The sequence below is a fragment of the Vidua macroura genome, chromosome 1 (genome assembly GCF_024509145.1).
Source record: "Vidua macroura isolate BioBank_ID:100142 chromosome 1, ASM2450914v1, whole genome shotgun sequence".
NCBI lineage: Eukaryota > Metazoa > Chordata > Aves > Passeriformes > Viduidae > Vidua > Vidua macroura.
This window is the reverse complement of record NC_071571.1, coordinates 16337440-16350454: the sequence shown is the minus strand read 5'-3', so window position 1 is coordinate 16350454 and position 13015 is coordinate 16337440. Positions and strand designations below refer to the sequence as shown.

The window sequence follows — 13015 nt, the reverse complement described above, 5'->3', positions numbered from 1 at the left end:
TAAATCATAGTCTTAGGATCATAAAGATTTTATGAGCTATTTCATGACAAGATATCTCAAATTAACTGTTTTGATAACTGTAAAAAGATAAGACAGAGGTTTTACTACTGTTTTGGTGTGAAAAGTTATGACATCAAGAATTTACCACTTCAGGGAATTACTTTTGAACTTTAGTCGGGTTTACTGACTAATCACATGACTCATTTTCATTTTTCCTTTAAAAGGCGTTAACATTTTAGCATGCCCATTTAAAAAAGAAACCACACAGAATCCTATATAAACGACTTCCACAGACATCCTACTGCTCCACCCCACTGGGATGATATAAGGTAAGAGTTACATAGCTCCAGAGATGCCAAAGATATGTTTTATGTTATGATTGGAAGGTCCTGAATTTTCTATTACTTACTATTTAAGTAATTACTTAGGAAAAATACTTAAAAGTACTTTGGTGATAAAATACTTTGTTGGGCTTTGCAGCTTTAGTTTAGCAGTTACATTAAAATAAGAAATCATAGAAAGAATTGTTGTGTCAATTTTGAATTGACATTGCTGGTAAAATAGAATTCACTCCTAGAAAACCAGGTTCTGGTCTACTTATTTTTGCTAGGTGGCCTTTTAACTTTTTCTGACTTTTCTGTTCTTAATGGAACCTAGAAGTAAATTTTTCAGTGTGAATCTGAGCAGTTTTCCCTAATTTCACCTTTCAAAGCAAACCTCCAAGAAGTGATAACTCTGAGTGATGTGTGGGGCTGTGAAACAGCCTCATCTCTGCTTCACTACTGTCAGTCAGTGACTGAGAAAGGCTCTTTGGGACCTGCTGTGCTATCCCTGGGATGGGAAACTCTCCCCACTGCCAGGAGTCCCCCACAAAACCTTTCTAGAAGAATCTTCTCCTCTTTGTGGGTTGAAGGAAGTCCAGGAGGAGTGCAGGGCTTAGAGTTGGGCATCCTAGTGAGTTCTAATTAGTTAAATTGAATTGATTCTCATCTGACATGTTCCTTTCTCAGAATCAAGGAAAAATAAATCATCTGTCAATTCTATCCTGGGATATTTGATTTGACCCCAAAGAGAATTCTTATCTTTGCGATCAAAAGATTAACATTTGTTAGCAGAGGTTAAAAGTAAAAAGGAAGTGTTTTGTGCATGAGAAAGTCTGGGGAATTAAGTGGGGAATTCCCTCTGAAAGTAGAGACAAGAGGAAAAACATAGTAGAGAGCACTGGTCACTTGTGGGGAGTGTCTTTTGTCATCACAACCAGCAACAGATGATTTCAGATTAACTAAGTTTTGAACAAGTTTGTGTGTCTGTGGGAAGTTTACCTTTTAACCTAATATTTATTCAATGGTAAATGCATAATTGTTGGACTGGACTGACAGTGCTTCTGTCTTGTGCAGCCCAGGAGATGGAGATCGAGACTGCAGATGAAGTTGCTATTGTTGGAATAGGATGCAACTTTCCTGGAGGTAACTTTGGGGTAAAAGCAAAACAGGCTGTGAGTGAACATTGAAAAGCAGAGTCTTTTATTAATGTTGAAATGGAGAAAACCAACAATTGTTGGTTTGTCCCTTAGTTGAATTTGTTGCTTTGCTGCTTGTGGGATCTTTTTGAAAGGTAGTGCTGTGGTGGAAACAAATTCGTTTGAATTTGCCTGCAGACAGACAAACAAACAGACAAAAGAAGCTGCAGTGCTGGCTGTGGGCAGGGCATTGAGCTGCACATGAAACTCATACAAATGAGCTGGATGGGTCTGGGATGATTTGAACTTTCTGTGTGTTCACTGGCTGGGTGATTGTGCATTGTTACAGGACTCTACATGCATAGGAACAGGACAGATAAAGGGCTGGACATTCTTATCAGCAATGCCCATAAAATAAACTGGTTGGGTTTTCCTAAAAGAAAGCTTCTTCCTTTATTACAGTAGGGGGAGTAGATACAGTGAGATGGTAGGGAAATAGGGAGAGAAGATGGTTAAGGATTTTGTGGGGTTCCTTTGCTTTTAGACAAGCAGTGAGGGGATCGTCATGCTTTATCATTTTCCTCTCACCAAAGAATGATCACTTCTTTCTGTGGCAAGTCTGCTTGAGCAGCCTAGATTTACATGTGAGAGGTCCTTGTTGCTGATTGTGTATTTCTGAGTCTGCCTGGGGATGGGGAGCACATAAGTTAATCTGTTTTTAAAACTTTGTACAACAGGAGATGGAATTGACAATTTCTGGAAAGTCTTGGAGGAAGGCAAAAACTGCACTGTAGAAATCCCCCCCGAGAGATTTAATGCCAAGGAGTGGTATGATGCAGATGGCAACAAGCCAGGAAAAATATGTACAACACGAGCTGCTCTTCTCGATGAGTGAGTCTGTTACCCTGCTGCACCACTGACTTTTGTAGTACTTAGACTGTGGGTACAGCTGCTCAGGGGCTGTGATAGGGTGAAGAATAGCAAATTGCAGTAAGGTCAAAATTTGAATTCCACATTCCCCTAAAATCCTCAGGCTGTAGAGCTTCATTCAAGGGAGAAGTTGACTTGCACAGAAGAAATCTTATTGTCTCCTGAAATTTATACTTGGCAGGGTTGAATCATGGGACCTAGAATTACTTTAGTGCTTAGTCCCATGTTAGATATTGAAATCAAGAAATGATAGAAGGCCATATAAATCTGATCTTGGGATACAAGATTAAAGTTGGACTTGGTCTTTTGTAAGCATGGGCATATTTTGAAGACGCTTTTAAATATAAATACACACAAAGTATTTATGAATGTATTGTTAGAGACGCATGGATATCTGTTGAAAACACCTGAGCTGATCCTCCACTTTTTGGTTTTAAATTGTAAAGCCTTGGTCTGTATTGGCTAAAAACAAGGTACAAAACTGATTTGTGTATAACTTACTGGCTATGGCCACATTATAGCAGAGGAAGTCTCATTCTGCACATTTCACAGTCTGAGGAATCCAGTTGGTAGTAGTGCAATAACCATGAGAATAAAAATGGGTAGGAGTGGGCTCTTAACTCTGAAATGCAGAATCACTGATAAAATGACATATTTTATAGTGGGACATGAAATATCTTTGGCTTATAAACATTTTCTTCTGAATTTCATAAATGGGAACTGTGGCCTCAACACCAGTTACTGCTCGGCTTTTCATGAAGTTGCAGAAAATGTTTACTGTGAGTCTAGAAGTAAATGCATCTTATATACATATGTTATATTTTATTCTGGTCTGTGTATTTCAGATTTAATTCATTTGACAACCACCTGTTTGGGATTAATAATATGGAAGCAGAACGCATGGATCCGCAACAGAAATTACTGATAGAGTGCACATACAAAGCCCTAGAGGATGCAGGAGTTCCTGTGGAATCTCTCAGTGGCACCAAAACAGGTGTTTTCATTGGTAAGATGAAAAATTAATGGCAAAGAAAGTGTGTTTGAACCTCACAAAGATTGGCGCAATCCTTTATAACCTTTCAATATGTTATCTAGCACTGGATCTAGGCTGGATCTAGACTGGAGATCTAAGGCTACTGTGCTATGGCACTAGTGGTTGCTTTTGGTAAGAATTACCAGGCTACTCTAGAAGTTCATGGTACAATTCCTGTATTCTTTTTGGTGTTCTTCTTCCTGTATTCAGGCACTGAAGGGAACAGGGAACTGCAAGTGCAACCCAACCCTTCTTAGGAAAGACACTCCCAAGCCAGGCTGTGATGTTCCACCCTTAAGGAGAAGGGAGCACCCAAGATGCATAATTTCTCACGTCTGCAGGAAACATTTTCTTAGTAAATTACACACTTGGCAAGGAAATTGGAATGTTGACCTGCTACATCAGCACATGGCAGTGGGTTGTGGATAAAGGTGTAGGGTGGAAGAAAAGAGGGAAAGGAAGAGATAAATTAAAGAAGGGGAGGGAGAAAGAGAAAAAGAGGGAAAAAGTGATCACCAGTCCTTGTTCCAGTGTTGGTCTGGCCAATGGGATGTCTAGGGTCCTGGAGGACCCTCCAGGTTTGTTTGGGGTACCTTTTTATAAATAGGTTTCCCTGCCCTGAAGACAGGTTGCTCTCTTTCTATGCAAATTATCATGTCCAGTCCCTTCTTTCAGACCATTTTGGAAATGCATCAAAGACTGGGGTTCTTGGGTGGTCTTCATCCCCTCCGTCCCCAGACTGAACTTGGGTCAATATTTCATTCTTGTTTCTGTGCTGGTGCTGTCTTTTGTTGATTGATGGGGTCAGAGTGGTTTGAAAGTGGCCCAGTGGAAAAGGACCTGGTGGTGCTGGTGGTCAGTAGCTGAACATGGGCCAGTCTGCGCTCAGGTGGCCAAGAAGGCCAGTGGCAGCCTGGCCTGTATCAGCAATAGTGTCACCACAGGAGCAGAGCAGTGATTCTTCCAACGGATATGGCACTGCTGAGGCCACAAGTCGAGTCCTGTGTCCACTTCTGGGCCTCTCAATTGAGGAAGGACATTGAGGTGCTGGAGTAAGTCCAGCAAGTGCTGGAGAAAGGCAACAGTGCTGGGGAAGGTTCTGGAGCACAAGTCCTGTGAGGAACAGATGAGGGAGCTGGGGGTTTATAGCCTGAGAAGAGGAGGCTCAGGGGTGATTTTATTGCTATCTACAACTACCTGAAAGGAGGGTGTAGTGATGTGGGCATCAACATCTTTCACAGGCAACTGGAGACAGGATGAAGGGACATGGCCTCAGGCTGTGCCAGGGGAGTTTCTGGTTGAACATTAGGGAGAAATTCTTCACAGAAAGGGGTGATTGGATATGAGAATCAGTTGCCCAGAGAGCTGATAGAGTTATCATCCCTGGAGATGTTTGAGAAAAGACTGGATGTGGCAGTTCATGCCATTGTGTCGTGAACAATGTGGTATTCTGGCACAGGGTAGACTCAATGATCTCAGTGGTCTTTCCCAATCTAACTGATTCTGTGATTTTGTGATTGTGTCTCTGTGGAGCAGAACAAGGATGTTTATCCCAGAGAAGTGCTGCCCTACCTCCTCATGGTCCCGCCTCATTTTGGCTTTTTTAACAATTTTTGCTTATTACTGACAATCCTTGGTTGGCTGGTTGGCTCCCTGGCTCTCTGGCAATCGGTGTTTGACACGTACACATTAGCCCTTTATCTTCTGGGCTTCTACACAGACCTACACTTTTCCCCCAATATTCTGTTTTCCAGTATTACTTTGGTTAAAGTATTCTGGGGATTAATATCCTTTTAAAGCAGCAGAAATCCACCTGTGGCCATTAGAATGGTACCAAGGTGCACTTGTCCAACTGCCTTTGTCAGTACCCAAAAAGTTACGGAGGAGATGGCATCAGATGCTGTTGAAAGATATTTAAAAGACAATAGTAGAGTAACAGCACATTATTGCTGGTGCAATCTATGTATCTTTAAAAAAAAGTTTTCTAGGGGTGTTTGGCTGATGTACCTGTAGGGGAAATGCTTTAGATTACCTTTTAGTCTGAGAGATGCTCTTCTTCCACTGAGGGCGCTATTCCTTGCTCTCTGAATAGAGCTACTGCACTTTCCACACATGCTCATGGACTTGGGGATCCACCATATTTCAAGTGAAGTGTTCCCAGAAAGGCCTGCTCTCACAGGCCCTGCTCTTCTTTACTATTTCTTACTGGTTGCAAGTGTGAAAAAAAAGATAAATACAGAATATTGGATGTAGTTTGTGCTGTGACCTTTAACTTGGTACATCTGAGGAAGCTAATGTCTTGTACATTTATGTCTGAACTACCCTCCTTGTAACTTGTTGATAAATGTTCTCATAGCTAAACTAAAACAACCTGAGTCCCAAAACTGTATCTCAGACTCAAAGTGAGATACAGTGGTCTAAGCAGACTACGGAGATCTTAGCTGCATCATACAGTGAGCTAAGCCATCAGGAAAGGCCATTTCCTGGGCAGGTAGGAATTTCCAGTGTTAGGTATGTGTGTGTAAGTTGGGTCCAGGGGAAATTGCTGTGACTTCTGCCTTTGACTTGTGTTGGAGCAAAGCTTCATGACAGGAGCCCTGGTGCCATATGGTTTCATCTTAACACTGAAAACCAAACCACACCATCAGGTTTTGAGCTGTACATGCCTATTTTGGCTTGGGTTAACTGGACATGTATCTGATGTTTTCCAGGTCTCATGAATCGAGACTATGAAATCATAACCAGCAGAACTGTGAGTGAAATAAATCATTATGATGGTACTGGAACAGCAATGAGCATTGCAGCCAACAGGATCTCTTTCACATTTAATCTGACTGGGCCGTCTCTGACTGTTGACACTGCGTGTTCGTCTTTTCTTTTTGCTCTGCACTATGCCTTGCGAGCCATTAAATCAGGTAATGAGGCAATGAGGTGCTAGACAATGAAATCATGATTGCTTACTATTTCTGTCTATCACCAGGGCCATCTCAACATGAATATGTTTCTGTTTGACTCCAGGAGACTGTGAGGCAGCAATCTGTGGTGGGGTGAACTGCATCATTGATCCCCGCACCTTTGTATCTCTCAGTAAAGCCAAAATGATCTCTCCGGAGGGCATAAGCAAACCCTTCTCCAAAAAAGCAGATGGCTATGGAAGGGGAGAAGGCTGCGGTGTTGTTTTCCTCAAACCACTGAAAAAGGTAAGATTGCTTGTGAAGCAACCTGAAATAAGGCTGGTTGCTTGCCTGAATTTTTTTATCTTCAGCTCTAATAATGACTATTCCATAGAAGTTTTTCCAATCCAAGTGTAAGATTAATGAAGCATTTCTTTAGAATTTATTCACTTTCTGTAGCATAGGGAAAGGATCTCGCATTTAAAAGTTAGCATCATGTTCTGGTTGTTCTTGGCTGTATTGTGTCTTTTTGTTGTCTTCTTTACAAAGAAAGCATGAGTTTATTAAAAACAATTTAACTTTTCATGGTATAGGCAAAGGAAGACTACAGCAAAATCTGGGGTGTGATAAACATCAGTGCAGTCAATCAGAATGGCAGGTCCACGACTCCAATCACGAGACCATCTCAAATAGAACAAGAGAAGTTACTGCGCAGCATTTATGAAAGTCATGTTGATCCCTCAGTTGTGCAGTACATTGAAGCCCATGGCACAGGAACTGCTGCTGGAGATCCTACTGAAGCTGAGAGCCTGGGCAGTGTCATTAGCAAAAACAGGTCCTCCCTAGTTTCCATTCTGAAAATCGGTTCAGTGAAAGGAAATATTGGACACACTGAATCAGCTGCTGGAGCAGCTGGATTAATCAAAGTGCTCCTGATGATGCATCATGGAAAGATTGTTCCATCCTTGCATTACTCAAAGGAGATGAGCAGCATCGATACAGAGAAATTAAACCTTGCTGTTGCCACAGCTGTAGAACCCTGGGAAGAATCCAGTGAGTATGGAAGAGTTGCTGGCATCAACTGCTTTGGATTTGGAGGAACCAATGCTCATGTTGTAGTTAGGCAGGTGAAGCAGCCAGAGCCTCTTCCTGGCTTTAAGAAGCCCCTGGAATTAGTTCTGCTGTCAGCAGCATCCCCTAAGTCCCTTCAGATGACAATGGCCGACACAGCTGAGCAGCTGAGCACAAGGAACTCCGTAACTCTCCCAAGCCTGGCCTATACGTCCGCCTGCAGAAGAAGCCATGCCAGCTACAGGTACCGAAAGGCGTTTGTCACAAACTCCCTCCAACACTTGCAGCAAGAGCTTAAGTTGGCAGCGAGCATGGAACCTGCCATATCCAAAGTGGAACCACAGCTGGTGTTCGTGTTCTGTGGCAATGGCGTAACGCTGAAGGAGTTCAGTGAGGCACTGCTGAGCTCAGAGCCGGTGTTCAGAGACAAGTGTAAGGAAATAGAAGACCTTTTTCAGCAGCACGCTGCCATCAGCCTCCTGCCAGCAAGAAATCATAGCCCAAAGGACTTGTTGAATCCAGAGCTTTCTCAGCCCTTACTGTTTGCCCTGCAGGTTGCTGTAGCTTCCCTCCTGAAGCACTGGGGTATTAAGCCCGTTGCTGTTGTTGGCCACTCGGTGGGGGAAGTTGCTGCTGCACATATTGCTGGGTACCTTTCCCTGGCAGATGCAGTAAAAGTGATCTATCACCGGAGCAGGCTGCAGGCAAAGACTCCCAGCGGCAGAATGCTGGTAGTTGGAAACATCCCTGTTGAAGAGATTGCTGCACGCCTGCATCCCTACTCAGGAAAGGTGTGCATTGCTGCTTTCAACAGCCCTGTTTCCTGCACCTTGTCTGGGAGTGTAGAGGCTGTGGAAGCTGTCCAGAGAGAGTTAGCTGAAGCTTTCAGACAGAGAAACATCTTTCTTCATGTTTTAAATGTTCCAGCTGCGTACCACAGCCCCAGCATGGATATGATACTTGAGGAGCTGGAGGAGCAGATAGAGCCTTTAGAAAGGCAGAAGGGGGAAATGGAAGTGATTTCAACACTGACTGGGGTGGCTGCATCTGAAAATGACTATGCTCAGGGCAAATTCTGGGCACAGCATACTCGCAAGCCTGTTGCTTTCACACAAGCCATCCAAACTGCAGCCAGAGGCAGGGAAAACGTGGTGTTTGTGGAAATAAGTCCTCACCGAGCACTGCAGCGAAGCATAAAAGAAACGCTAGGGAAAGGCACACAGGTGTTGTCCTCTTTGCAAACAGATGCAGAATATCAGACACTCTTCACCCTGGTAGGAAATCTGTTTCAACTGGGATTTAATCCCAACTGGCAGCACTTTTATAATGGGTATCAAAGTGTTCCTGTGGCCATTCCACAATATCAATTTGATCGCCAAAAACTCATGGGCTACCTGGATATCCATCACCAAGCAAACCAAAGAGGTGCCAGCGCCAGTCATCCTTTGATTTACTGCATAAACAGTGACAACGTGGAATTTGGATGCCTGGTGTCCCAGGACACGACACCATACTTATATGAGCACAAGAACAATGGGGTGGCCTTAGTCCCTGGTGCTTTCTATGTGGAGCTTGGTCTGGCCTCTGTGATGAGCAGGTCAGAACCTAAAGTGCCTCTGAGCACTTGCCAGCTGAGTATCAGTTTTTCTGCACCATGTGTTCTTACACAGAATTCCCAAGTGCTGAGTATCAAGCTGAGTCTGCAAAAAGCCATGACAACCTTTGAGGTTCTCTCTTCCTCCAACGCAGTTTATGCTGCTGGCCAAGTGGCAAAGGGGCTTGAAGGTGTGGTGGAAGAAAGCAGCATCTCCTTCCAAGCCATCTATCGAAGATGCAGGTCAGTGATTAGCAGAGAGGAGCTTTATGAAGCACTGTCTCAGGTTGGCTTTCAGTATGGCTCCATATTCAGGCAGCTCAGTGATGTGCATTATTGCCAGGAGCTAAAGGAAGCTATAACAAGCATAAAGGTGAATGAGGAGATTGCCAGAGACATGTACAGCTACTGTATCCACCCAGTGCTGCTTGACTGTTTTCTGCAGATGACCGCTGTCCTGACCTCAAGGACACTGCAGTCCAGAGCAGGCTTTCCTTCGGGGATAGGCAGCCTTGTGGTGCTTCACCCGCTGGAGGAGGAAATGATGATATACATGAGAATGAGCAAATCCACTGGGAACTGCCTTGAGGTCTGTGGATGCTTTGTGGACAAACACGGCTCTGTTTTGGCTGAGCTCAAGCGCGTTGCCATCACTTTCATGAAGGAATCATCTTCCCGAGATAATGAGTTTCTGTTTGAAAACAAATGGAAAGAAGTCTCTCTTTCACAGACAATTGGACATCTGGGGTTTAAACCCAGAGTCCTTGTGTTTGCAGACAAATTTGGGATAGCTGAGCAGCTCAAAAAATACTTGCATCCTGCTTCGAGATATATTATGTACGAAGGCTGGGAATGCCTTGTGGAAGGCGATACACAGAATAAAATGAGAGCAGAGGTTAAGGATTATGATGAAATTCTCTTCTTGTGGGGAATCCAAAAGTTAAATGAAGATTCCCCAAGGAAAGCAGTAGATCAGTTGGCAAAGTGCTGCGAAGCCTATCGCCAGGTAGTGGTGGCACTAAGAGAGAAGACATCCCGCTGTTCCGTCAGAGTGATCACGTACAGAACAACAGAGAGATATGTGGACCACATTAACTGTGGGTTTGCATTGTATGGCATGACCAGAACTTGTATTGTTGAAGTTCCAGAAATCGCATTTCAGTTGATTGACCTCAGCTCCTTCACTTCCCTGGACATCTCAGTGTTAGCAGATGTTCTTGTCAAGTACAAAGGTGGGGACTATCCAGAAGTCTGCATCAGCCAGGGAAGACTTTATGTGTCGGAAATCAGACGCACACCTTTTGTAGATGCAGATTACATCCAACCTGTAAGATCTCTCCAGAAATCACAATCATTCACTTTGTACACTTCTGATCCATACACAGCAAAAGACTTGTCTGGGGAGTTATCCACCGGCACTGCTACTCAGCTTGACAAACAGAGTGTTGAAATTCAAGTGGATAAAATTTGTCTGCACTCAGAAGATTATTTTCCCATTAGTGTTTCTAGCTGCAACTTTGGTAATACATTGTATTGGAACTCACAGGCAGGAGACAAACACAGGCTTCTAGCTCTTGATTTCAGTGGCACAGTCATTGCAACAGGCAGTGATGTGAAAAAAGTGAAAGTGGGAGATCATGTGGTTTCATGTTATCCCACTGCTGCATCATCCAGAGTTCAGATTCCAGGAACAGTTTGTTTCAATGCAAGGAAATTCCCATTCCTCCAGAATGTCCCTTGTGTGTCATACTTCATCATTGCATGGGAAATCTTCACTCAGAGGTTACCCAAAGGGAAAAATGACAGAACATTGGGTATTATTACTACAGAGCCATCCTCAGTTTTGTGCTACATTCTTTCTGCAGCAGCAGAAGAGATGGGTTGGAGAACAGTCCTTGCAAAGCCCACTCCTAATGTGTTCCAGTATATCAACCTGTGCAGTGCTCTGGTTATTCTTCCTCCAGTCAACAGACTGTCTCAGGAGGATCTGGCCCACATGTGCTTTCTTAAAGATGTGGTGATCGTGTGTGGCAGTCAGCAGTCTGAATGTATCCAGAATGTCAGTGAAATTGATCATGAAAACATCAGCTTTCATATCCTTGCCATTGCCAGCCTTTTCCGGAAAGCACCTCTAAAGGAAGTGCAGAAGACTGTGCATGCCTGGATCAGTTCCATGGATATGAAACAGTTTAGACATCTCTCAGGTTCTGTTTTTCAGCAGACTGAGAACTTTGAAGGGCTAAATTCTGTGATGTCCTATTTCACCTGCACTTCTGTCCCCCTTGCTGTTCTGAGAAGGCAGAAGGCCATCAGTGTGCTTTCAGATATCCCACTGTACGAGCCCCAGAAGCAGCTGTTCAAGCAGAACGCTGTTTATGTAGTAGCTGGGGGGCTCACTGGACTTGGCTTTGAAACGGTGAAATTCATAGCCGAGAACGGAGGAGGGTGTATTGCAATTCTCTCCAGGAGAATTCCCAGCAGTGAGAAGCAAGAAGAGTTAAGGGCTTTGCAGCAGCAGTACAAAGGGAGCAAAGTAGTGTCTGTGCAGTGTGATGTGGCTTTGACCAGTGATGTTGAGAAAGCTTTCCAGTCCATTGCCAACACCTTTGTGGGGAGTCCGATCAAAGGGGTGTTCCAAAGTGCTGTTGCTTTACACGATGGCCATCTTGAAGTGCTGAAGCTGGCTGACTTTCACAAAGTGCTGAGCCCAAAAGTAGCAGGGACCCTAAATCTTCACTGGGCTACCAGAGACCAGGAGCTTGACTACTTTGTGTGCTACTCCTCCGTTACTTCCTTTCTGGGCAATGCCACTCAGACAAACTATGCAGCTGCAAACTCCTTCCTGGATGTCTTCTGCCTCTACAGGAGGAACTGTGGGCTTTCAGGCCAGGCCATTAACTGGGGTGCTTTGAACCTCGGCATTCTGCTCAACCAAAACTACATTCAGAGCATTCTGGGATCCAAGGGCATAGACATTCTGCAAGTGCATGAAATTCATGACTATCTCAGGAAGACCTTACTTATAAACAAACCACAGCAAGCTGTGGTCAAATTGAACTTTCAAGCTTTGTATCATCATGTTTTTACTCAGATTACTTCTCTCAAAAATCGCTTCATATCACTTATGTCAGAAGATTTCAAGATCAAGATTGAAACATCTGAGGAAACTGAAGTCTCAGAGACTGCCTTTCTCAAATCTGAGGACTACATCACCTCACTGATGAGTGACCTCACAGGAGTGAACGCAGATGAACTTACCATGAATACACCACTTTCGTCTTTGGGCATAGACTCTATGTTAGCTATGACAATTCAGAACCGTGTCTTTCAGGAGCGAAAGGTGGACATACCCCTTGTGAAACTGCTTGATCCTCACACAACTCTGTCAAGTTTAGTGGTAGTGTTAGAAGAAACAAGCAATGCAAATGGAACAGTTGAAAAGAAGAATGCTGTGGTTGAAAGTGCAGAAAATGGGAGCTGGCTATAGGACTCTTCCCAATCAGGAGCTGTGTAACTTTGACAATACTCAGTCCCTTTGTAGCATGTCAGAATGTGTAATTGCAGAACATCTGGTGATGCTGAATGTACTCATCTGCACTGACTCAGAAAAACCCACACCAGGTTCTTCTGCCATTATTCTGCTAGCTGTGTTAATTTCAGTCAATTGTTTGACTTTTTACTTTCAATGTCTTTTACCTTTTACCTTAATTTTCAATAGTTTTAACTGGAAGTAAGTTGGTAATTTCCTACACATTTTATTGCACATTGCATTTTTTAAATTGTATTCAAGATTTGATGAAAATTGTATGTTTGCACCTCTAAACAGTAAATATACACATAAGGCTGCATAAGCTTATCAGCATTTTTGTCATATTCTCTTGTTAACATATCATTATTTTTTTAATATTACCAAATATTTATAAATTATTGAAAGTTTGATGTTGTCAATTTCAAAATCCTAGTGTTTTGCTTATGTTTTCAAAAATATTAACAATTTACCAATTGTTACCAATTGTGAAGCATACAGAAAAGCA

General features: G+C 43.2%; 1 protein-coding gene across 1 annotated transcript; it reads left to right on the top strand.

Moving 5' to 3' along the window:
• The first annotated feature begins 1351 nt into the window (after nucleotides 1–1351).
• LOC128820093 (mycocerosic acid synthase-like) lies at nucleotides 1352–12811 on the top strand. The gene is made up of 6 exons (XM_054000615.1): nucleotides 1352–1466; nucleotides 2197–2350; nucleotides 3235–3395; nucleotides 6134–6337; nucleotides 6441–6622; nucleotides 6910–12811. The coding sequence occupies exons 1-6, from the start codon at nucleotides 1352–1354 to the stop codon at nucleotides 12466–12468; spliced, it is 6375 nt and encodes a 2124-aa protein (XP_053856590.1). The 3' UTR covers nucleotides 12469–12811.
• Nucleotides 12812–13015: the final 204 nt, after the last annotated feature.

Bases quoted from the DNA above. Each gene is read 5' to 3' on its own strand.
- LOC128820093 (XM_054000615.1), top strand. From the start codon at position 1,352: ATGCATAATTGTTGGACTGGACTGACAGTGCTTCTGTCTTGTGCAGCC. The intron at 1,467-2,196 runs GTAACTTTGGGG...TTTGTACAACAG, and splicing joins AGGATGCAACTTTCCTGGAG to GAGATGGAATTGACAATTTC. The intron at 2,351-3,234 runs GTGAGTCTGTTA...TGTGTATTTCAG, and splicing joins CGAGCTGCTCTTCTCGATGA to ATTTAATTCATTTGACAACC.